This window comes from Rhinopithecus roxellana, chromosome 4 (genome assembly GCF_007565055.1).
Source record: "Rhinopithecus roxellana isolate Shanxi Qingling chromosome 4, ASM756505v1, whole genome shotgun sequence".
Lineage (NCBI taxonomy): Eukaryota > Metazoa > Chordata > Mammalia > Primates > Cercopithecidae > Rhinopithecus > Rhinopithecus roxellana.
This window is the reverse complement of record NC_044552.1, coordinates 9,482,117-9,506,273: the sequence shown is the minus strand read 5'-3', so window position 1 is coordinate 9,506,273 and position 24,157 is coordinate 9,482,117. Positions and strand designations below refer to the sequence as shown.

Here is a 24,157-nt window from a genome sequence, read left to right as displayed (position 1 = left end):
ACATTTGGTCCTGGAGATTTTATATTTTGGCTTCCAAAACACAAATGAAAACCTAAAGGATCAACATAAATAAAATAAAACTTTATTTTTAATAATAAAATTAATGTTTCTAGTAAGGAAAAGACAGTATGTCATTCCTTTAGCAGTACAATCTTTTATCCAAAAGAATACATTGGGTTTTATTGTGTCATTTGTCTGAATACAGACTCAGTGGAATATCTAAATGATACCCTGCTCTGAACTCCAAGTTGAAAGTAAGTTTTTATTATACTTGAGGGAAACAATGGGTTCAGCTGCTTATTGCAAGGAGCAATTGCCAAGGGAGAGTTAAACTCAATTACTGTAACCATACTGAATAAAAAATACTGCCAAGAACAAAAATACGCCTGGGTAAAGACAGCCACTGAATAAAAAAAAATCGACATAAAGCGTATCAAATATTTATTTATCTGGGCAACAAAGGACTATGATACATTGACAGGCATGGAAACTACTGCCAGCACAACTCAATACAATGCAACTAGAACTGCTTCCAATATGGCCAGTGAAAATACAGAATACCAGGTGGTCCCAAATGTTTGAAGTTCTTTGAACAAAAAGAGAGAGGAGAGAGAGACAGCGATAGAGAGAGAGAGGAAAATTCCCTAACCCTTGGTTTAAAGACAATATTCATTTATTGCTCAAATGATGCCTTTAAGGGAGGACAGTGGAATAAAATAAACTTTTTTTCTCCCTACAATACATAGAAGGGTTATCAAACCACTCAAGTTTAAAAATCTTTCCAGGGTCCAATATCACTTTTTTCTTTCAATTCAATGACAAGCTAAATGTAATAATACTAATTACAGATAAAATTTTATTTTACCTTTTAAAAATTTGTCCAGCTGTTTGTCATCTTTAACATGCTACAACAGGGCTAAATTCATGAATCCCAGAGAACAAAATCCCCCAAACATTGGTTTCTAAATCAGTACCATGAACCACATGAAGAACTAATAGGGAAGATTCAAAACCCACTAAACAAGAGGTAAACAAGATCAGATAAATAAAAAAAAAAAAAGGCTTAAAACAGACTCACCGTATTTACAATTCCCATTAAATTACACATAAATAAATATATACAGAGACGTGAACACTGATTCCCTTATATAACTGCGAATCGTGTTGCCAGAGAAACTTCAAGTTGGTCGCTTTACCTTAAAGAGGAAAAACTTCTACAACTGAAGACATGACATGGAACTTCGTGTATTTGTGTTCAAGTTTATTCACAATACTGATAAAAATGTTGTCATCATCCTTTTGGTTTTTTTTTTTTTAAAGTATGGCTACAATCTGAACTGAAGTATGTAAGGGAAGGTGGTGACTCAGTCCCACGAAGCGCATATAATTTTTTTTATTTTTACTTTTTTTTAGAAAAAAGTTTTTAATTTTTGTCGTTGTTGCTGTTGATTTGTTGTTTTGTTTAAAAAAAAAAAGGGGGGGGGTTCACAAACTTGGCAGAACTTTTCTCTGCTGGCTTCACGGCCTGTTCTGTTCTCTTAGGCTCCACATGAGGGCACAGGGGTGTGGGAGCGGGTGGGGAAGTCGAGGCGGGCGCAGAGTCGGAGCGGCTACCCCACTGACAGTCGAGAGAGCAGTTCCGGAGGCTTGGACTCAAGGGCAGCGGCGGCGGCGGCAGCGGCGGCAGCAGCAGCAGCAGTAGCAGCAGCAGCAGGAAGGGTTGCTGATCCCGGAGCTGTCACCCGCAGGTGGGTGGGCGCGCGGGGACTGGTGAGGCGTGGGAGGGACAGGTCGGGAGGAGGCCTCACTTTCTGTGCTTCTCCTCTTTGTCACTGCTTTTGGCGTTGTTGTCCGTGTGGCTGTTGGGGTTGTTGCTGAGGTACATTTTGTCCATGGCCTTGAGGGCCTCGGTGAGATAGTTCTGCAGGGCCGTGACCGCAGCACACACCGCGGGGCTGCCGAAGCCGTGGGAGATGAGGTTGAAGTGGGTCAAGCAGCTCTGGATGCCGGGTTCCAGGATGGGGTTGGGCCGTGAGTTCCCCAGGGGAGATCGGTCCTGAGCCAGCAGGTCGGTGAACTCTTTGCATATCTGTCTGCAGCACAAGTGGAGCAGAGAGAGAGACATAAGGCTCCACTTTGGGCAGCACCAGCAGCGAAGAGAAAACCTCTCTCCCTGCAGCCACTTCTGCCGGGATCCAGGCAGCACCTGACACGACCCAAGGCCCCAGAGACAGACAGGGTGGCCACATGTTGGGAGACCCAGCCACCTTTCAGCGACCACTAAACCATCTCTCTTTATTTAACTGCAAGCCCTTCCTACCTTCACAAATGACTCTCTCTCTCTCTCTCCTCTCAGATATGTTAAACTTGTAGTCTCACCTTTCTCCCTCACACCAAACATCCAAGACATAGGAAACCATTTCAAACATTGGAAGAGAAAGAAAGAAGTCAGCCAGACCGGAAGTCAGAAACAGTAGCATCTTGCCAACATTATGCTGCAGCCATCGGCCTTCCTATTCAAAATGTCATAAAGACCCTCTTCCCTGCTCCTCTAGAGACCTCAGCAGCAGTTTGTAGAATGAAGTTCCCACTCATTCACCTTCAAATCAAATTCAAGTGAATTTGGATAGAAAGACAAAACTTTACTTAGGATTACTTTGCCTTTAAAAAACAACAATAACAAAAAACAAAACAGGCCAACACAAAAAAACCCTGTTACTTGGAGATAATTCAAAGTAGTGTTTGGGAAGAAGAAACAGACATTTCAATTTCCCATTCCTCCTCTTTCCCCACATAGCTCAAAATAAAAATACTGCAGGGAAACTGAAGATGGGTGTGCTTAGGAAGCCTGGGGAAGAGGACAAGTTGAAATTTCACAGGGGTAGATGAGGCCTGCACTCAGGAAGCTCTGCCTCTGAATCTGGGAAGCAAGGGCTAGCTGGGGCCTTCCAGGGGCAGAAGCAGCCTGGCCTGGGGGGCTGGGGAGGGGGATGAATGAGGAGCCTAGGCTGGCTCCCTTCTCCAAGGCCAGCTGATGTCCCCAGGCCAGAAACAGGGTCCCACCCAAGGCCTCAGCTTCTGCCCTCTGCTTCCATGTCCTCCTGTGACATCAACTTTGATAATTAAGGGCTTCCAAACAAGCCTTTTAATTTCCAGAAAACATATCAAAACAGTCATTTTCTTTTCACACACCACCTGGAGAAGCCTATTCAGCCCAGGCACCGAAGGGAATATAACTTGGGCCATTTTGAAATCTATTTGACTTCTCGCCTGTGGGCTAAAACTTCTGTGGGGTGTGGGTCTCTCTCTGTGTGTGGCACTTTTGAGAAGGGGTTGTGAAAGGAAGGTAAGAAATGGAATAACAGATTAAGGTTGAAACTAGGACAGCTTCTGGCTTGCACATTTTGCAGGCCACTGTTTAATCTTTGCCCTTGGAGAACATATTGATATGAGACAAAAACTGATATAGGTAAGCCTGTTACACCTTTGAGGATTTGATTCTGGTCTTTCTGAAACAACACAGTTACAAATCCACCCTCAACTTCAATCAAACCCCTCCTACAACCCACTCCCACACACAATCATTTAAAAAAAAAAAATGAGAAAATGGGAAAGATGAGAGGAAAAAGATGGGAGCACCCTAACAATCCGACCTGTGTTTCTTCCTTAGCATAGACCACGGTTTATAAGACAGTGTTATAACTGCAACAAAGCTGATGAACACCAAAGGAAAACAGGGGAGAAGGAAGAGCAAAACCGATTTTTGTTTCTCCTGACAACCAGACACAGAGACCCTGCAGAGGTAAATGCCTTACTTTGTAGCCAGGAGCATGTTTTTTCTTGTCACTTGCTCATTGGGATCGGAATGTTGTCGGTTGAGAAATTCAGCTACTGCTTTGGCAGGAAATTCGGTTTCACACACATACCCAAAGTCCCTGGCTAGGTGGACAGCTTCTCCTGGCAAGAGGGGAGAGGAGGGAGCCAGTGTGAGAGAATGAAGAGTGGGGATCCCAACTTCCTCCCCACCACCAACTCCCTAATTCCCTTCACCCCAGATGTTGCAGGAAACACAAACTACTTGTTTTCTCATTTCAGGCATTTTATTTCCTTCTCTGTAGGATCTGGTGGATGCATTTATCAGGAAAAATGCCCACTTCTCCTAGAGGGCCAAGAAGACTTGAAAATGTAAATCCCATCCACCAACCTCCAGTCCCATCCCCCACCCTAAATGACGCATCTCCAAATTCTCTTTTAAAATGCTTATTGTATTCCACCTTCACACCTATCAATACGTTCACAAATGATATTCATAATTACTCCTTGAGCTTTTCTGCAAGGGAACAACTGAAGGGTTACATTTTAACTTGATCACATAAATTATCTGTTCATCCAAACCGATTAACCAAGAGGATTTGAGGGTCACTCCACTCAGTCTGTCTGTGTTGTTGATTTTCGAATCTTTGGTTTTAATTTCCTGAACCAGTTGGTTTTTACTGCAGGGCTTCCTGCCATTAGCTCCAGCTCCGGAAGAACGCATGCGCCAATTAGAGCATCAAAGCCCTCTCCGCAGAGCTTGTTTCCATAAAATGGAGCGGATCACAAACAATAACAGTTCTCCAGAAACTGCCTCCCTGCTACAGAACTCAACCCCCAAACCCAGACGAACTCCACGCTACACCCTAAGCCACCACTACCATTTTCTTGGCTTATAATTCTTTTGGAGTATGAATAGTGGGTTCTCTATGGACTGTTAGGATTTTTAATGTAATGCTACTGTAGTTGAGTTTTCTGGCACTGAACAATTGCTGATTTCCTAAACAGTTATATTACTACCAATCTCTGACATCATCAACAAAAGGAATTCATAGGATTCTTCCTCAAATAATACGGTTTTAAACATTTTAAAACATAATTTACAAAGCTAGAAAAACTGAATTGTAATATAGCTCCTCAAATACAAGATGTGAATAAAATGACTTCTTTAAATATACATGCTAGTTTCTGGTAATTAAAGTAACTTTTTTCCCCCCAATTAGCATGAGACATTTACAATAGGACACAAAGACAAACACAGGACAGCTATAGATTCATTCCAGTACACCAAAACCTAGGCCACTCTTGTATCAGAAAAACTTAATCTAGAGGCAGCAGGAATGTGAGTGGCTCCTGGTGACAGTTATCTAGAGCAGGAGTGAGGATAAGGGTTGGCTTTTTGTTTTGAGGCATTTGGAAGGGTGTATGTGTGTTTAAAGCTACCAGGAGAAACTTTTTGCAATGCTTATATTTCTTTTATCTTTCCGTATCCACACAATCCAGAATCAAAAATTGCTCACTTTTCTTCTTCTCCAAGAGAAAAGCACAATTAAAGAGATAAGGGAGCATATGTTTGGAAAACAAAAACCTGAAAGGGCACATAACCCTGAGCTTTCAGGATGGTCTTAAATCAGGACGCAGGTCAAAGATTCCCAAATTAATTCAGGAAGTAATGGTCACGCATTTCTCAAACGCAGATGTCAGAATAACTTAAGTGATTTACTGCTGAGCCCTTTAAAAGAGAGAGAAACCTGGAGAATGTGCAGTTCTTAAACTTGTGCATTGTTTAGCTCAGAATTAGACTGGGGAGGTGTAACTTTATGGTAGAGGAAAAGAAGGGAGAAGGATGAAGGTATAGGAGTATATGCAAATGTTTCTTTTTGCCATGAAAGAATTCCGTTCACATCTGGCTATATTCTCTGCAAAGATGAAACTGCCCAACGGACACAAAATACAACCAAACATCTGGCCACTAAATATTATCCATTTTCCAAGAAGGAAGTTCCTTCTAGTTAGCAAGTGGATTCGCTTACCCTCTACTAGTGATGTGAGCAGGGTAACGTTGGCAGCTTTACGTCTCCCTGCAGGCAGATTTAATCCTATTTTGTCCAGTTTTTCTCTTAAAGATCTTCCTCCATTTTTAGACTTCGCCCTGTTTCACAAATATATGCGAGAAAGGGATTTAGAAAACATTGGGTTGCTGTGCACATTAAAATCATTGTGAAAGCTTCCTAAAATGTGCTTTCAAAAACTGAGCTTGGCCCCAAGACATTTAAAGGGGGGAAACCTAGGAATAGTACAGAAAGTTCATAGGAGATCAACGACTGTTAAACTGTAAAGCACCCCCTATGTTCAGTTATTATTGCAACTCTTGTGACAGGTTGGAAGGTTTGATTTCCCAACTCTCTAAAGAAGAACCACAAACAAACAAACACAGCCCCATCTCTAGGGTTTGAGGTATTCTTGAGTTCAACTGATTACTGTATATTTTCCCTGCTGTTACAATCACACAAATCCCAATGGGGTCTTTAAAATTGTCTTTGCAAGATATGCTGTTAGGTTGTTCCGAGTAACCAAAGTTATCATCACTCGGTTTCTTGCTCTAGCTCTAGCCCCAAAGGGAAATTCATTTCGCCAACTGTTTACGTGCCATGTCACCAGCGTAACTGGAAATGTCACAGGCTGATATCAGCCCTTAAAAGTTTCACTGATTTCAGAGACAATGGAGGCAGTTCTAAACAGATGTCTAAATAGAATCCCATAATCAGAAAGTGGTTAAGATAAATTGTTTAAATAAAACAGCAAATTAATTAATTTCAGATTTTATTCCCTACTCAAGTGCTCTTTAATTGTGTGGATTAGATTATACTCCCCTAGGTAAACAGTCTCCAATACTGGGGATGGGGGAAGGGAAGGAAAAAGCAGAGGGCAAGGAAAAGATCTGTGAGTGAAAGATTACAAAGGGAAAGCAAAATGACTGTGCAGGAGGAAGAAAATACTAGAATGGCTGATATTAAAACCTTCCAAAAAATGATCTTTATAGGCTTTGTGTGGGATATAGCCACTAGAACGGAACTGCTGGTCCATAAACAGATAGGTAAATGAATAACCGTCAAAACAATGAAGTTCTCAGTATTATTAAAGACGGAGAAAGAGAAGAAACCTATTATCCGAGTAAGTTCAACATAAGCCCCACAACTCACAACGTGCGGTGGAATCCTTGGGGTAGGAAGCCCACAGCTGGGAGAAACCTGCCCTGAGGGAAGGTGCTTTACCTTGCTGACCCTTATAGAATCTTATCTACTAAACGAATCCCTCAGACCTCGCAGGGGTGAGGTAAGAATCCCTGGCCATGTATGTAACAGATGCATTCCTTGGTGGTGACTACACACAATGCACGTAAACATGCTCGCACGCAGCCTGGCACACATCAGGGCCCCAGTAAGATGGAATCATCATCATATGCAAACGCCTATAGTACGGGGGGTCGGGAGGTGAGATCGAAAGGGGGGCATGGCGTGTGGACTCAAGAGGACACCATTCTCTTCCTTTAGTTAAAAACCATTCTATTAAAACCCTATACAAGGCACGACTGGTTACCCACGGAGACCCTACTCAGAGAGGTAAGGCAAAGCGAGAAGCCTGAGAGGAACTTTTCCTGGGCTTGCCAAGGTGCGCGCGAAGAGGGAAAAGGTGGCTGCACGGCGCCCCGCGGCTGCAGCGGCCGGGACTGAGCCCGCGGAGGAGCGAGCTGCGCTTGCGCGAGGAGGGCGGGGCGGAAGACCCTGCGAGCGCGCGGCAGCGAACGAGGCGCGCACCAGAACACGCTCGCGAGAAGGCAGCGGAGAGCGCAGGCGCGCGCCGAACGCCCGCCGGCACCCCCCCCCCCGCATCCCGCCCACTTGGCTCTACGCTCTTCTCTCCGCCCCTTTTCCTTTCCCGCGTAGGGAGGGCCGCGGCGCGAGGCCGGTTTGCGTCGCCGCCGCTGCCGGCGCAAGCGCAGTGGTTCCCCCGGCCGCAGGGCGGGGCGGGCGGGGCCGTGCCGGGCCTCACCTCCGGAGCACTCCGCCCAGCAGCGACGCGTTGAGACACTCGGGTGGTGAGAGCCGCCGCTGTACTTCCGCCACCGTGACCTTGTACTTCGAGGTGGAGCTGAGAAGCGAGAGGCGACCCGGAACTGAACAGAAGACTTCGTTGGGGTTCACCACGCCGCCGAAGAGGTTGTCCTTGTTAATAGGGATGGCGGAGACTGCATTGCTGTTGGACTTGGACAGGGACACGGGGCCTGCGGAGACAGAGGGGAGGCCGCGTGTTGGGCGTCATGGATCACCCCCAAATCCTGCCCGACCCCGGCCTTCATCCCGGCCAAGGTCGGCTCCCAGGCTTTGGGCCATAGTCCCCGCTTTTCCGTCCGCCTCTGAAATTCTGTGGCTCTACTTCCCTTCCTCGGCCTCGACCCCCTTCCTGCCTCACGCGGCGGCCTGGAGGCGGCCCTGCCCTCCCCCAGCCAGCCTGGCCTGCGTTTCTGCCTTGACCCTTTCCCCTTCGCCGTCAAGGGTGCTCTCTAGAGATGGGTGGTGAAATTGGTGACCCCTGAGGCTCTGAGCATCCTAGCGGAGTGGGCCCCAGATGAGGTCCAGGAGCACGGGTTCAGGGTGCAGGAGAGGCAGTTACATTTGCAAACCGAGAGCAAGCTACTTGTACTTTAGGGGTTTTGCTGGGTGAGGGGTTTAGTGTCGGGGAAAAACTGCTTCAAAGACCTATTATTAAAATCAGCCGAGAATTTAGATGGCTAAACGCTGTAAACGAGCGTTTTAATTGAGGCACCACGCTGGGAAGTGGTGGATTTTGTTGTCCACACCACACGTCCCGTCTTTTTGGTAAATAGGCCCTTTCCTATGTTCAATTTTGAAAACGTCTGTTTTGGAGATCATTCCAAGGCCCATTTTGAACTGCGGAGTGGGGAGGGAAGAAGAGGCCTACAGTGGAATACTAGCAATGTGCCCTTTTGTTAAGTAAATATTAATAGTCCGCTGTCTGCTAAAGCGCCTTTATGGGGAAAGTGGATATATATACTTCCTAGTTAAAACCATAAGCTCTTTATTGTTGGACTACCATTGTTAGGAAAAAAATAGAAGACCTGCAGAAAGTATACTAATGCATTACGTTTCTCAGCATCAATGTAATTCAGATGCATTCACAGTCATTTCAGTACAGTATGCATTGTATTTTAAAATGCCATTTGGAGACATAATGTGCACACAGTCTCATCAGTGTTCCTTACGCGTTCTTTAATGGGGATATGCTAGACGTATAGGGAGGTGGGGGGCTCTAGGTTTTGGATAGATCACTTGTGACATTAATAGCTCTGGGGAGGCTAATAGAGACAATAGGAGTTAAACGAACTCTTGAGAGATTACTAATAAAAGAGCCAATTATCATGTCGACTTGGAAAGAGCATCTCTTAAGATTTATCCCTTGCACATCTAATTTGACGTGACAAAGACTTCACAGATGCAAAAATGAAACTTTAAACTAGCTAACAATATACTGATTGGGGTTAGAAATGAGAACAGTTTTATATAGCATCGTCCTCTGGTGGTGCCTAGAATCCTGAAATGTAACATTGCCACCATAACCAAAAAAAAAGCTGCTACCAAGAGTGAACAGCATTTAATTCAGTAAACTTTATTTCTACTCACTAAACACAATACAAATTACAAATCCATTCAAATCACTTGACACTTTTCTAACAATTTCTGCTCTGAACAAGTATGGTAATAATCCTCACATCTTCAAGATACTAATTTTAACCAAAAGCTAAAATTTTGTTAACCTAATTCACAAAGTTCTAAGACCCTTACACATCTAACAAGAAACTAAATTGAAGAACATGAATTTTTTTCCCCTCTGCTAAAGAGTGCTTTTTATCATCTGTCCTTAACATTAATGTTAAATTATTTGTACTGTTTTAGCATTTTACACTTCTTAACCCTCATCAGCGCAATGGATTAAACTATTAAACTGTGTCAAAATTGAAATGCCACTTCCAAATCAGTTCCACTACTGTACATTTTGTGTGTTTGTCCAAATATCATTAAACTAAATTAAATGGTCAAATCATGAGTCAGAACAAAGCTAGCCTGTTGGCATTACCAACATACTGAAAGCTGATTATTTAAGCATTGCTGTTCTATGCCTATCTATTTGCTAATTCTGAGCCTTTAGGAAATCCTATTTGGAAAAAATAAACACAGCTCTGCAAGTTCTTTTAAATAGCACTCTGCCTGTAAGGACATGCTTGGAATGCAGAAGGAAATGGCTTACCTTTCTTAATTACAGTTTGATCTGGGATGTTAATACCCGGGTCTTCTACATGCTGCAACAAAAGGATACACATGGATGTAAGTGTATAATCAAAACAAAAGGAAATGAATATTCCCTCTAAGATGGGAGGAGGGGAAGGTGCAGAATCAAAATTCCCCCTCCCGTATAATGACATTTATATGTAAACATCTTATCTTGGCTTATTGGAATTTGGGGCTTTGCAACTCAAGAGGTTTCACTGCACGCCCATGGCCAATTTCTCCTCCTCCAGCAAATGATCCATGTTTAAAAGGCGTGGAGATGAGGAATAAAACTTTCTTTGGAAATTAAATCAAGTGTTGGAGCACCTAATCATTCTCAGTCAGTTCAACATTTAGAAATGTACCTAGCTTTAGATTGGCGCCTCAGCGGCTTCTGAATTGAGCAATTCTAGTGTTCAGGCAGTGAAAGCCAGGGAAACACAATAGAAATGACAGGGGCGGAAGTAACAGGAGAGTGTTGGAAAAGGTTTAGGTAGTATAATAAACAGCAAACACACATACACACCTTTATGGAAAACTCCAAATAAATTTTTAGAAAGACTACTGCCTGAGCCTGGATGTGACAGGAATATGAAAATGATTAAAAACAAAAAACCTTTGAGCTTCCTTTCCTGTTGTCCAGCAGCAGGTTTGTCGTTAGTGTGGGGTGTTTATCTTTTTTTTTTTTTTTACAGATGGATGGGTATACGTGTGTGCGCTAGAGTCAAAACGTGATTAGAAAGTAAAATGAAATCATGTTTTCTAATGCAGAAACTGACAGCCAATATAAGGTCTGGCTGTGTTTACAAATTAGCACCAGGGCTGCTGAGATAGAAGATTCTGCAATCATTACCAAACACAGGCATTACCATTTAAAAAACTATTACTTCCTTCTCTAGTCTTTGTCCAACAATAATACTGATTCGAACATTTTCCATTCTGTCTTGGATTTATGCTCCTGTTAATTGTGCCTGATCGCAATGATTCCGGGTGGATGGTACTAAGTTGCTTTATTACAGGTTTTATTATACTCAATGCTCTCATTTGTAACTTGCCTAAAGTGCTTCTGGATTTAAGTATAATTAAATTGAGAAATGTTCAGAAATGACTACTGCTGCAGTTCTTGTGTTTTTAACTATATGGGGAAATATGATCCCTTTATGCATGCACCCTAAACCCATAAAGTAAATGTAGTATGGCATAATACTTTTATTTGTGTTATTTCTAGACCTTGTCCATACAGGGAAGACTGTTAAGTTTAAAACCCCACTGAGATATTAATGATTAAATAATTTTCACCATCGATTTGATTTTCTTAAATATTTAGCAGTTATACTTACTAAAGGTTAACTGTTGCAGCAATGGGAAAAAAATGAAAACAAGCTTTTTCTTGACCCAAATTCCTTTGAAAGAATTTTTTTCTTAAAAGATGGGAGAGGAAGAGGGAAGAACACCAACTGGGTTTCCTTGTTTTTATTTCGTCTTTTCGTTAATTTCTCGTACTGACCAGTTTTGCCACAAAGAGTGAGTATACAGGTGTTAAGAATTCACCTTGAAATTTTTGCAAAGTAGAGCAATTCTAATTCACAGTAGTTCCAAAAGCTTGCAACATTATTTTGCAATTCAAATCTTTTCAAAGAATAAGCAAGGAAAAGATTCAGAGTGCTTTGGGAAAGGGAACTAAAATGATCATAACTCCCATTTCATGTTTAAATTGCTCTTATATAAATTAGTGCTCCTCTCACTTCCACAAAATGCAGTTAAGTATCAGTTTCTAAAAACATGTAAGTATGAACACACACATACAGACATACAATGCTCACTAAACCTTATACTAGATCAAGTGCCTACTTTCCTGCCTTCCATGCAAGGGCTGCTAAACATAACCAACAAATTTCAGTGACTAACTGAGCCAAATGAGAGATGTAATAAATTTTCTATTTTCCTATGGAACTTAAATAATGTTTTAAATTCACCAAGCAAGCAGGTAAATTCATCTGACCATTTTCCTTACAATCTAATGTAGTAATCATTAAACTGTCAACGGACATATTGCTGCAATATTTGATGCAGTAATTTGAAATAGCATTTTAGCAAAAATCACATCCAGATACATTTCCTCTCCAAAGAAAAGCAGCTTTAACAGAAGCCTTTACAGCTTTAATAAAATTATTGGCTTGCTCTAATTCCATTTCAGGAAGGTTGTGAGGAAACCATAAATACATAGAATTGAAGCAGAGGTACTGGTTTAAGTTTAATTCCAGAAAGTATTTTCGAATTATCAATAGCCTGGTTTGCATTGTAAATAGTAAATGTGCTAATGCCATGCTTATTTAGAAATCATTTTAAACTACATTTATTGATAACTAAATTAGAACTCAATGTATTACCCAATAGTCTCAAAACATTTAATTTAATATGGGGTGTAGCAGGTTCTGATAGGCGTTGGGAACCCAGCTAATGATTTATGAGGTCACCACTTAGCACCCCTAGGAAGAGAAGAAGGCTGCATTTTAATGTCCCTCTACTTGGATTTGCTACTTAGTTTTTCTTTAATCAGGATAGGGTGTACACATAACTTTTAGGTTTCACTTGTGTTTATAAAATCTGGTTAAAATGCTCTTAGTATGTTTTTTACACTTCTTTTACATTTTGAGGACATTTAATGAGCTCTTTTGGTTGCATTTAACATCATTCCCAGGACAGGGAGAGATCTCCACGCCAGACTCAGCGGTGGAAGTAGATCTTTTAGCAATTGAGACAGTTTACTGTCGTCGAGAGGAAGATATTGTTAATGGTGACATTCGTCTGATTTATCTGTGTTGGTGGAAATGGTAATGCAGGCATTGTTTGAGGGAGCTCTAGGAACCATTGTTCTGGGGCAGAACTCGCAACTACTTTGTGTGGTTCCTCAAAACGTCCCCCCGTCCCCGCCCCCGAATAAAATGTTTTTAAAAGGAAATATTGGGGAGTACCCGGGCCCACCGACTGTATGTTCCAGGTATCCTTTTTGGGGGTAGGTGAGTAGGGGGCTGTGTTCTCTCCCGCGCGGGTCGCGCGGCCTCTTACCGGGACCTCCTCGATGGCATGAGGTAAGGAGTGGATCGAGAGGTCTCCGAGTCCTGAGCTGAGCGCGTGTGGGCCGTGCAGGAGGTCCTCGTGCCGCCTGTAGTCCCTGCGAGGATCCAGGCCCGACAGCTGGTGAGGCAGCCCCCGGTGCGTGTGCAGGAGCCCAGACTCCTGGCTCTGCCTCTGACCGGGCCAGCCTGGGTGCTGCGGCTGCGGCTGGGCGTGCAGGGGGTTCAGGCTGTAGGGGTCGTTGACGTGGGAGTAAGGATCTTGCGACTGGGGGTAGATAGGCTGGTAGGGTGGGGGGAAGTAGGGGGGCTGGAAGTCGGCATTGGGGGTGTGGGACAGCGGCGGGGCGCTTGTGTAGGGAGATTGACCTACAGTGCCCAGCTGGGGCAACCGTGCCGTCCCGTTGCTGGTGCCGTCGTGACGGTCCTAGAAGAGAGCGAGAGGAAAGGTAAAGAACAAGGAATCAGGCGTCGAGCTACAATTATCCACACAAAATCCACTTGACAAGCCTGCGTGGGAAATCCCCCGTTCCCGTTGGCTGGCCGCCGGGAAAAAATCAGCTCTAAGTTCTTTTCAGGAAATACCCTCAACAGACCCTTCCAACAACGCAGAGGAACTGTATATGTAGGGGCACAAGAGACTATTCAGGCGTTTCTTTCAAAGTGGGGAAGAGATAGAAAAGGGTCTCCTGGAACACAGCCCATTAAACTGCAGCGTGAAACCTCTCAAGCAAAATTAAAATTCCTCCTAAATACTAAACCGCAGAAGCGGCCTTTTCTTTTCCCCCTATTTGAACCTGTCTGCCACTGCGTTATTGTTTATTATCTTGCATTTATTTGGAGAGAAAAAAATCATAAACGTTCAAAGACTATTACCGTTTCATGACTAAATAGAAACATATTTCGCAGAGGGGCTGTAACGAAAACACACGTTTAAATTACCAGCTTAAAGAAGGTTTTAACTGCAGGATCGGGGTCTGTCTTTTCCGCTTCCTCAGTTAGGAGCCTTTCTCTCGACAGAGTCGATTTATGGTTTGGATAGGGAAAGGGGGAGGTCAAGTCAAGATTTAAAATAGAAAGATTCAGCCTTATTGGGTTTAAAAGAGAGAGGTGCACCCCGGGGCGGAGGCCCCCCGCCCCTTCCACCTCAGCCCCAAAGGGCAGAAGAAACGCCTGACTGTAGGTTTCTCTATTGCAATTCGCTTGCAAAACAAGCGAACAGAGTTGATTCCAGGGACGGCAAACCCTCGGCGGTTCAGCCGCAGGCCCCGAGGGTGGGGGGCACACCGGGCTGCACTTTTCCTGCAGACAGATTAAGCAGCAAATGTTGAGAACATCTCGGGAACAAGTGAGGACGCAAGGAAATCAAGATGAACGTGGGGAGAAACACGCCTTGGGAAGCAGCGACGAGGTAGGTCTGCGTGCTCGGAGAGGTCGAGCGGGGGCTGGGGTAGGAGGTAATGCATTCGATTTAGGGAAGAAAAAGAACGAGAGAAAGGCGGAAGGTGGGGTGGGGGATGCAAAAGGAGGGGGTGTCCTGAAGGAAAGCTGGGCGTGAAACCCGAGGTTTCGGGCAGCTCCACGGCACCAGGTTTCCAGAATCGAATTCCTAAAGAAACAGGAACGGGGTGGGGGTGGGACTCACCATAGCTGAAAAACTGTGAACTAACATCTGCGAAGAGTCTGGGGTAACGAGTCAGGGTGGAAAAAAACAAGCAAGCCTGGAGCGCCCGGCTGCCCCGCCGCCCGAGCGCGCCCCACACAAAAGGCGCCGAGAGCCCCGCGCGACCCAGGACTCCAGTCACGGCGCCGACGCTCCCCGGAGCGCGGGAGCCCGGCTCGGATCCATCCGAACTTGAACCACCGATTCGCGCGGCGCCTTCAGCTGGTCGAACCCACGGTCTCTATCCTGCCGCGACTGGTTATGATTCAAAGTTCTTTAAAAATGAAAAACCCCAAAAAAGGAAAAAGGAAAAAGTATGTGTAAGTGTGTGGGTGCGTGCGTGTTCCTTAATCCGTGTCTCCCCCTCTTTTCTTAGCGGCGGCTTCGCTTGAGCTTCTAATAACCGCGCTGGGCAGCGTTCCTGGAGCCTCCTAATAGCAGATATTCATGACTATTAATATTACACGAATACTTAATAAGGGAAGAATGCCTGGAAATCGAGCGTGAAGCGGAGAGGCAACTCGCGCCGGAGCCGGCTCTCAATGTAGTCCATTGACGGGAGTCTCAGTGTAGCAAATCGGAGTGGGGAGAGGGAGCGCGAGAGACAAAAAGCGGGCGAGAGAGGGAGCGGGCGAGCGCGCGGGGGGCCGCGGCGCGGCGTCTGGCGAATCACAGGGAAGGGGCAACATTTTAAAAGGTTGCAGGGCATGCAAAAGTGAAAGAGAAAGAGGCAGAGGGAGACCGAAGGAGAGAGCGCAGAGAGGGAGAATGTGTCTGCGTGCGTGTGTGAGAAAGAAAGTGTGGGCGAGGGAGAGGAGCCCGGGGTGGGGAGAGGGGAGGGAGGGAAGGAGGGAGAGCCCGAGAGGAGGAAGGGAGGAAAAGAGGGAGGGAGGGAGGAAGGGAGAGGGGGAGGGAGGGAGGGGGAGGGGGCCCAGCCAGAGCGCACGGAGGGGGAGGCCGCGGGGGAGGGGGAAGGGGAGAGGAAGCGAGCGAGGACAATCAGACCTAAAAGGCTGGGGCAGACCTCGGGATGCAGCGAGGGTCGTGCGTAGCGGGCAGGAGCTGCTGGGGACCGCGTCCGGGCGCTCGTGGGGCTCTCCGCGCCGCAGGCGCTTCCCGGCCCTGTCTGGCCGCGGGCTCCGCCGCTTCGCAGCCGAGTCTGGGACTCCGGACTCAGCTGCCCGCTGCTGCGCGGCTCCTCCATGACCCCGCGCCCCGCCCGGGACCGGCCCTCTCGCTGCACTGGCCCTCTCCTCGGCCTCCTCTTGAGCTCTCCTCGGACAGGGGCACCGTGCGCTCCCCGGCCACCGTCGCTCTGCCTTCGGCTCTCTGGGGCCGGGAATTCCGGATCGGAAGCCGGGATGCGGGCCGGGGCGCGCACAGACGCTAGGTGGCCCAGCCCGGGCGCCGCTGGCACGGGCTCGCGGCTCCCGGCAAAAACCCGTCCGACTGGCTGGGCCACTCCCGCCTGACGCCCCCCCGAATGACACGACTAGCTCTCCCGGCGTGCTGCCTTTGCCAGTCTACCCACCAGGTTGTCAGAACAGGCGGCACCTCGTCTTCTGCGTGTCCCTACAGAGCCCCGGCACAATCAGACTGCCCCAAGCCAACTCCGAAACCCGAAATCCCCGCTCCGGCGCTTGCCCGCCGCCGCCAAAGTTGTGGAAACAGCTTTGACTTTATTCTCCTCTCTCTCTCCTTTCTTATCTTTTTTGCCTCGCTTACACACGCATTCACACTTGCCCCCACAGGATCCCTCTAGGGGTGCAAGTTCATCCCCCATCTAGCCACCCACCCCATCCAGTCGGCGCCTAGAGCCGAGCGGAGGTTCGGACCCCGCCCGCCGAGGGCGCCCACACCTGGAGCTGGGTTTCGGCCTCTGCGAAAGTGAAATGCCCGAGCCTCCGGCCAAAGCCCAGACCAGTACAGTATGAACTGTCCTGTGAGACTGAGGGGCTCAGTTTCATTCCTCCCTGCCCGCAAAGCTCGCCCCCAGCCTCGAAAACAAAGCTACTGGTCTGACGTGGGGTCCCTGCGCCCCTCCCCCAGCGCGACAGGACCCACCAGAGAAGAACCGGCACCCGTGGGATGTCACCCCGTCCCCATCTACCGGGGTGGGGGTCCTGAAAGGAGAAAGATTTAAAATAGTCTTCAGAAAGAAAAGGGAGGAGGGAGCGGGTGACACATCGTTCATAGAAACCCAATTTCTGGTTTCCAGTGAAGTCAAGATCTCCGCCCCTGCGCCTGCACACCTTCTGCCTAAGATTCTCAGCTCCAAATGCCAAAAACTAAGAAAAAAAAAAAAAAAACAGCCAAAGTTGGGACTGCCACCTATTTATTTAAGTAATCTCCAGCCCTACACACCCCAACCCCTCTCTCGGACTCATTGCTCATTTCAGTGATGGTTGTAACCGTTCCCAGCGCCTCCTGCGGGTGGACCGGTAGCGCTAGGGTCTCCCTTGCTGCCTCAAGAAGGCGAGCTCAGGGGACTCTAGGTTTTAAAATGGGTTCCAAAGCGGCGCGCTCCGTCGGCCCAGCGGGCTCGCGGCACCAGAGGTGGTCCGCAGCCGCGCAAGGATTCCCACGGTCGTTCTGGGCTGGGGCAGAAGCTGGTGCTCCAGCACCCAGCGGCCAGCAGGCTCGGCGAGGCACATCTCCCCACCCCCACACACCCCCATGGGGTGCGTCGATCCTGTAGCTTAGAAGCTACTTAGAACTTCTTGAAGCACAGAGGATCTGGAGCGAGCCCCGCAGCTGGAAAGAGTGTTCTTAAGTTGAACCCGCTTACAGTAAGGCGCAGCCCAGATCACAGCGACGTGTGGGGGCCCGTCTCTAAAGCCGAGAAGGGAACCGCTTTAGAAAGTGGCGTGGGGGGAAGAAAGGAAAGGAAGAAAGAATGAATGAATAGAAAGAAGAAGGAATATTAAAGATCGGAGAGGAAGTTGAAGAGAAGAGTTTTCTCTTTCCTTTCTGTTCCTGTTGACTTGGGCCCTCAGAATCTCGATGAAGATAACACAAGGAGTGCACGGGCAAGTGCCCAGTTGCCAGCAATTGCTTCAAAAGCCCATGTTCTTCTCTTCGCCCCACTCTTAGGCACAGCCAAAATTGGTCAGAAAGGGGAGTAAAGTGGGACACGGGCTTCAAAGTAGGGAAGCCAAAGAAGGGAGCATCCACGTCCTCCCTCTCCAGCTTCTCCCCCGCGTTCTTCGGGCGAATCCGAGGGGCGGGCGCTGCGCTGGGGAAAGTTTGTCCCACCCGCGTTTCGCAGCTGGTTGCAAGGAGAGGAGGAGGAGAGGGAGGGTCGAGCTCGGAGCCTGTGGGCGCACGGATGATCGAGCCGGCGCCGCGCTTACCTCGCAGTCCTCGTACTTGATATTATCTGTCAATTTCCAAAGCATTTTCATGGATTGGCGTGAACGGATATGCCCCTCTCCGTCTCGCACGCAAGTGGAGCGACTCTCTGGGTAAGCGCAAAGTGCTGGCTGCCGGCGGTGAGCGCAGGAGGAGGAGGAGGAGGGAGAAGAGGTGGAGGAGGAGAAGGAGGAGGGCAAGGAGGAGGAGGAGGGCGAGGAGGAAGAGGAGGGCGAGGAGGAGGAGGGCGAGGAGAAGGGCGAGGAGGAGGAGAGAAGGGAAAGAGCTCCCGTGTGCGCTCGGAGATCTCCCTCTAATGGTAGAAACTTTTCCCTTTTCCAGCTCTTTACCAACAGCCTAATCGCCTCATTAGCATATCAACAATAGTCCAATTGCTCGCCAGTACCACAATCTGCCGCCGGCCGCTCCGACACAGGTATAAAGGCCTCTCTACCCACGAACTTGCTTCTAGAGCGCACTCCAGCCTGCGAACTGATAAAACCTTCCTTGAGCTCCGCCGCGAGCCCCTGTCCCAGCACCATCTCTCTTACCCCAGTTCCGCCACATTCCCCTTCCTTTCTCTCTCCGCTTCCTTTTCTCCAGAGATGCCTTCTGCAAAGCCCGGCACTACTCAAAGTCCAAGCCGCCACTCCTGGGGCCCGGCTCCTAGCACTTCTCCCTTAACCCTACTACCACGATCCGAGCTGCCCTTTTGGCCCCGTGGAATTTTACTAGAAATCATTATCCCTTTCGCAATTAAACATAACCACCAAACCAAGACCGGCGAAGTCACTCCAAAATTTTTGCCCAACAAGGGATCGCCTCCACTTGCGGCAGCCACCCCCTCGGGCCGCAGCGCCTTGGGAGTTTTATTGGCTTTGAGCTTTCCCTCAGGTTGGAGATTCTGCCAAGCGACTCCGGTGGCTCTTCTGGGGTTTGCAATCCCTTAATTGCGGCGTGTAAAATAAAAGTTGTACCCTGAAGAGGTTACCTGACAGCTCCGGGGGTTAAACAATTTTCCTTCCGTTTGTGTGAAGCTAGGGCCAACTGACAGTTCAACTTGGTGTTCAGGCTAAGGTTTCCTAGGTGCGACTTGGACACGAATACAGAACTCCTATGGAACTGCACACCCGCTTCTAAAGTTGAGCCGAAATACAGACGTGTGTGCCTGCAAGTCTAGATACCGTCTCATGCATGCATCAAAATAAATCACCGGGAACCGACTCTTAGCTGTGTTAATCTGCTCTAGTTTTCCCAAGATTCCCCTTTTTAATTAAAGCAGGGAGAGTTCCTTCATGATTTGGTGATGCTACTAACGCAGGCGTGCTCGCGAGGCAGAGCCCGGCTGCCGCGCAACCTGGAGGCCTGGGAGCCACCTCCTCGTCCAGATTGGTCAGTCCGGGCTTTTGGACTCCTCACAGGAGCCTGCTGGCTCCTCTGGGGCTTTTATCCCTTTCGTTTTTGGGATTTTTTTTTTTAAGTAAGAAAAAAGAAAAGAAAAGGACCTAGTGTGACACTATGAAATGCAGAGTAATTAATTTTCCTGGCTGAGCTTCCTCGTTTGTCCTCCAAAGAAAGTTACCTCTGTCTTTTCTCTCTGCTGTATGTGCAAACTCCGTAACTACACTAGGTCCCACCTCAGAGTTGCTCTAGTAAGGACCTTTGATTCATCTGGGCTTGTTTCTCGAAAACCTCCAGGCCTCCCAGATTTCCACCGGGCGTCCCCTAAAGGGGAACTGTGGCAGATGGGAGCATTTCCTCACAGGTGGAAGGCAGGCAGGAGCTGGGAGAACTCCCCATTCCACCCAAAGCTGCGGAAGGGGAATTCTCCCTCCAGACACCCCAGCGAACTCCCCAAACCTAGCAGAGCAGGCAGAAGGCTCCAAAAAGCTAGGGAGAAGCCAGAGCTGGCAAGGGGCCTCAGAGCCCCCAGGGAGCCCTCCCCATGCTCTGGGCACTCCCTAGCCCCACCTGAACTGAGCACAATCCCTCGGCTGAACCGGACTGGAGGCTTGGCGCCGCCCTCCGTCCAGAAAATGGTCGACTTCCCAGGGCTAGACCCTACAGGGCGGTCCCAGTCTGTCGCCAGTGCAGTGGTTTGAAGTCAGGATCTGGGCTGCCAGGGGCAACGACACCCTCCCAGCAGTAGCCACAGCCTGAGCAGGCCAAATCCTAGGCCTGAGAGCATGGGTTTTTACACTCCGTAGACGTCGCCGCGGTGTGCGTAAGGGAACTCCAAGTTTCGCTTTCTTGCCCTCTGCGGACTTGGGAAGGCCGCACTCCATCCTCTGCAACCCCATTTCAACCCCCTTCCCACGTCCCCGCTGCCCTGCGCAGGACAGATCTCTGGCTCCACACCCGCCGGGGCTGCTAAACTGTTGTTGTATTCCCGCTGAGGGCGCCATTGAGGTGCAGATTGGGACCTGCCGACTCTGGACTGCCGTCCCGGGTGTAGACGCTGATGAAAGGCCCGGGCGAGCGCCAGGGTCGCCTCTGGAGCCAGCCGAGCTGCATTTGTGCCAGCGTCATTACCACACTAAGTCGCTTCATTGCATGTCAATGCTCCGGCAGGGCCAGAACCCCGGGACAGCAGCGCCAGGCCTGGGGTTGGGCGTCGGAGATCCAGGCCTGATGTGAGGGGCATAAAAAGGGCGTCGGGGGGCGGGGGGAACAGGGAGTATTTGTGTGAGAGACAGAGTCACAAAGAGAAAGAGACAGTGAGAGGCCAGAATGACTCTATTTTCTCCAATTGCCAATGCCCAGTGGGAGCCGGGAGCCCAACAGGCCCAGCTCAGCAGATTCGGCCCCTCCGGGCCCCAAATTCTCTCGCCCCACCCGAGATCCAGGCCTCCAGCCACTTGCCTAACTGAGCCCGCAGGAGCCAGGCCCGCGGCTCCCTCCTTCCTCCTCCTGCGGCAGTCTCGCGGCTTTCAAACCTTAGTGGAACCCACAGAAGGCCCAGTCCCAGGTCAAACCTACTCAACAGGCACCTTCTCACTGCCTAGGAGTTCTCCAGCGAAATTCACTGGAATTTGAGGAGAAAACCCGAAGACTGCTACGAAAGGACTCCCCCAGTCTTCAGCCTCCAAATAAGAGAGTTAGGAAGGGCCTTCAGCCCACAGGGGCAGGGAGGGAGAGGTGTGGATTCCCGGATTTGCGTCCTTAAACCACAGGTTCCTCTAACCTCGCGGATGAAATACCATTTAGTGAGGATTAACTAGGGGGAAGAATGTAAAAGAGTTCACTCTTGATAAAAGTAATAAATGCAAGGGAAAAAAGTACAGAACGCAAAAGGCCTTTCTTTCTCCAACTCCAGGTAGCTTAGTGAAGACTGCACTTCTCAGAACTTTACTTTTAATGGCCTAAATCTGAAACAAGAGAAAGAACTCGACCAGGAGTAGCGAGGCCTCAGATTTTTTTTTTGGCGGGGGAGGGGGGGAAGTTCAGGGCATTAGATTCGAATTGTCCCCCCGGGCTTTGGGCACACAGAATCTCACCCTAACCAGGCCTCTTGGTTGGGGCGAAAACAGGGCCTCGCTGTTCTGATGATGAAATCGGCGACAGGCAGAGCCTTTTACCGCCACCAACCTGGCCAGAGCCGTACTGTTTCCCGAAGGGAAAATGTCTGGAAGTTGGAAGGAGAGCGCGGGACAAATGCTTCCTTGGCCAGGATCGGAATCCCGGGCCCAGGAAGGACAGGAGCCAAACCTTGGACGCCTTGGGGTGCTCGCGGCCTAGCAGGGCCAAGTTCCGCAGGCATTGGTTTTGGCAAATTCGCGATCCCCCTGCCTCCTCACCCACTATTCACACACTCCCTCATCTGTAGCCCAGGCGGCAAAAACCCATTTCAGGAAGTGGAGAGAGTTGGTAGCTAAACTTCGGGCAAACTTTTTATCTCCCAAAGAAACATGTTGCCTCCGCGACCCAGTCATCCGGCCCCCTTTCCATTCTTCATACATTCTACATCTCCCGAAACCTGGGGGTACCGAGAGAGACAGGTGCACCAGAACCTGTCCAACACTCAACGCTGAGGTCTAGGGTGAGGCCGCAGGCGCAGGGGGCTGAAAACCTTCACCGCCGCGCGCCGCAACCCCAGGCCTGCGTCCTCCCCCCTTCCGAAATAGTCATCCTCCCAAGTTTCTGCTTGAGGTGGGAGGGGGTGGGGGAAACGGCCACAGCACAAACCACAAGTGACCCACCAGGCCACCTGTGGAGCGTGCGCGGGACTTTCCCCGGCGTCTGGCCCCGCGGGCGGCGCGCTTTGCCCCCAGCACCGCAGCCGCTGCCTGCGCTCGTTTTTCCTGTCTTCACTGTCTCCTGGGAGCTCTCCTGGGCGCTGCCACGCGCGCTTCACCTACGACTCCCGTGCCCTGGGCCACGGCGCTTCCTTTCCTCCTCCCCACTCCTGCCCCCTCCCCTACTCCACCTCCGCCCACCTCAGCCCACCTCAGCCCCAGCCAAGGCAAACCCCCCGTACCTGCCAGTCCCCCATTTTGGCAAGTATGGACATCGCGGCTCGGCGCTCCTGGCGACTGGTCCCCGCCGGGCATGGGCTGGAGGGCTCGGCCGGGCCCGCTCCCTGGAATCGCTTAGGCAAATCCTCCTTTTTTACCTGCTCACCAACATCTCACCTGGTCATAAAGAGCTGGGTTGCTACCTGCCGACGCATGCGCGCTGGCCCAGGAATTCACTCCGCCAGCTGCAGTCCCAGCGCCTCACGGAGCTGACCTGGGAAGTGATGGATTTATAGCCGCGGCAATCTTGCCATCAGCTCCAGCTTTTCCCAACAGCCCCAACCCGCTTTCCCGGTCAGTCCCTGGTCCGGGAACCGAAGCGGACTGACTGCTGGATGTGCTGGGTGCGATGCGAGTGTGAGTGTGTTTTCGCACTCCAGTGGTGGGGGCATCGACAAGCTCGACCCCTGGCTTCCCTCCCCTCGGAACTTTCGAGTTGGGGGAGTCTCCACTCCCGGGTGGGGGTCGGGGGTTGGGGAAGGGCTAGACCGGTGGAAGCGTCCAGACCCGATGATCCCCGCGGACCTGGACACAGTGGGGATGGGTCGCCGTCCCCGCCTCCCCACCCGCCCACGAGGTGCAGGGCACGACTGGCCTTAGCGGATCCTTCTCTGCCACCCCCGGGGCCACTTCAGCGTTAGATTCCACATGAAACTGTTGCTCAATAGGTGAAGACGTTCATGATTCTGTGTCACTTCTGGCTTCTAGGTTTAGTCTCCTCCCATCGTAGAGAGAGAGAGAGAAACTCTACACATACATACACACACTCACACACTCTCTTACACACTCACACTTAGCACTTCTGTACAAAGATCCACCCGCTTCTTCCCACTTTCACAGTTCTCTTCCCCTCTCCCTCTTTTCCATTTAGAACTATTTAAAGGAAGAATGGGGGTGTTGGTGGCTCTGGGATGGGCAACTGAGGTTTGGTTTAGGGTTTGCTTTCCCATGACAGATAAAATCACTGAAGTGATTTCACCGCTGCTTCTAATTAGAGGGGAGCTTTAAAAGAAGCCACAGGATTTGGGGCTCCTGGAGCTCACCTCCTTCAGGAGCCGCACCTGGCCGGCAGGGAGGTGAGGATGAGGAGAATGGCCTCGGGCCACACTCTCCCAGAGAGGGTGCCAGTCCCATTCCTGCGGCCATGAGATCGAATTGTCCTGGGTCTGGGCCTGGGGCTCCTGGGGCAGGCCCAGTTACCCTCCAAGGCTGCTGTAGCTGGGACTTGGAGACGAACAAAGAACCAGTTTTAAATCGTCTTCTCTGACATGTCAGGCAAATATGTGTAAAAGGTCAGCTCCACGCTGTGGAGCAGAGACCTGTCCCCCAGGCACCAAAGCCTCCCCTTTCTAACCGTGCCCGAGAACCTCCGACCCCCGGCCCCTGTCCAGG

The 24,157-nt window shown here is 49.3% G+C and overlaps 1 protein-coding gene and 2 long non-coding RNA genes across 6 annotated transcripts; 2 read left to right on the top strand and 1 right to left on the bottom strand.

Moving 5' to 3' along the window:
* Positions 1-60: 60 nt before the first annotated feature.
* On the bottom strand, positions 61-23,371 carry TFAP2A (transcription factor AP-2 alpha). 4 transcript variants are annotated; one of them, XM_010375630.2, is made up of 7 exons: positions 22,729-23,371; positions 13,230-13,664; positions 10,141-10,192; positions 7,867-8,098; positions 5,847-5,965; positions 3,816-3,957; positions 61-2,093 (listed from the first exon to the last, which is right to left on the bottom strand). In XM_010375630.2, the coding sequence occupies exons 1-7, from the start codon at positions 22,759-22,761 to the stop codon at positions 1,805-1,807; spliced, it is 1,302 nt and encodes a 433-aa protein (XP_010373932.1). In that variant the 5' UTR covers positions 22,762-23,371; the 3' UTR covers positions 61-1,804. The 4 variants fall into 4 exon arrangements, with proteins under 4 accessions (XP_010373932.1, XP_010373931.1, XP_030785280.1 ...); XM_010375629.2 differs by lacking the exon at positions 22,729-23,371 and adding an exon at positions 18,254-18,538; XM_030929420.1 differs by lacking the exon at positions 22,729-23,371 and adding an exon at positions 15,925-16,196.
* On the top strand, positions 1,631-4,984 carry LOC115896984. Its single transcript, XR_004056943.1, has 3 exons — positions 1,631-1,748; positions 3,671-3,802; positions 4,119-4,984. It is a non-coding gene; the product is annotated as an uncharacterized LOC115896984 (long non-coding RNA).
* LOC104671971 lies at positions 15,633-19,263 on the top strand. The gene is made up of 3 exons (XR_749345.2): positions 15,633-15,678; positions 17,994-18,364; positions 18,594-19,263. It is a non-coding gene; the product is annotated as an uncharacterized LOC104671971 (long non-coding RNA).
* Positions 23,372-24,157: the final 786 nt, after the last annotated feature.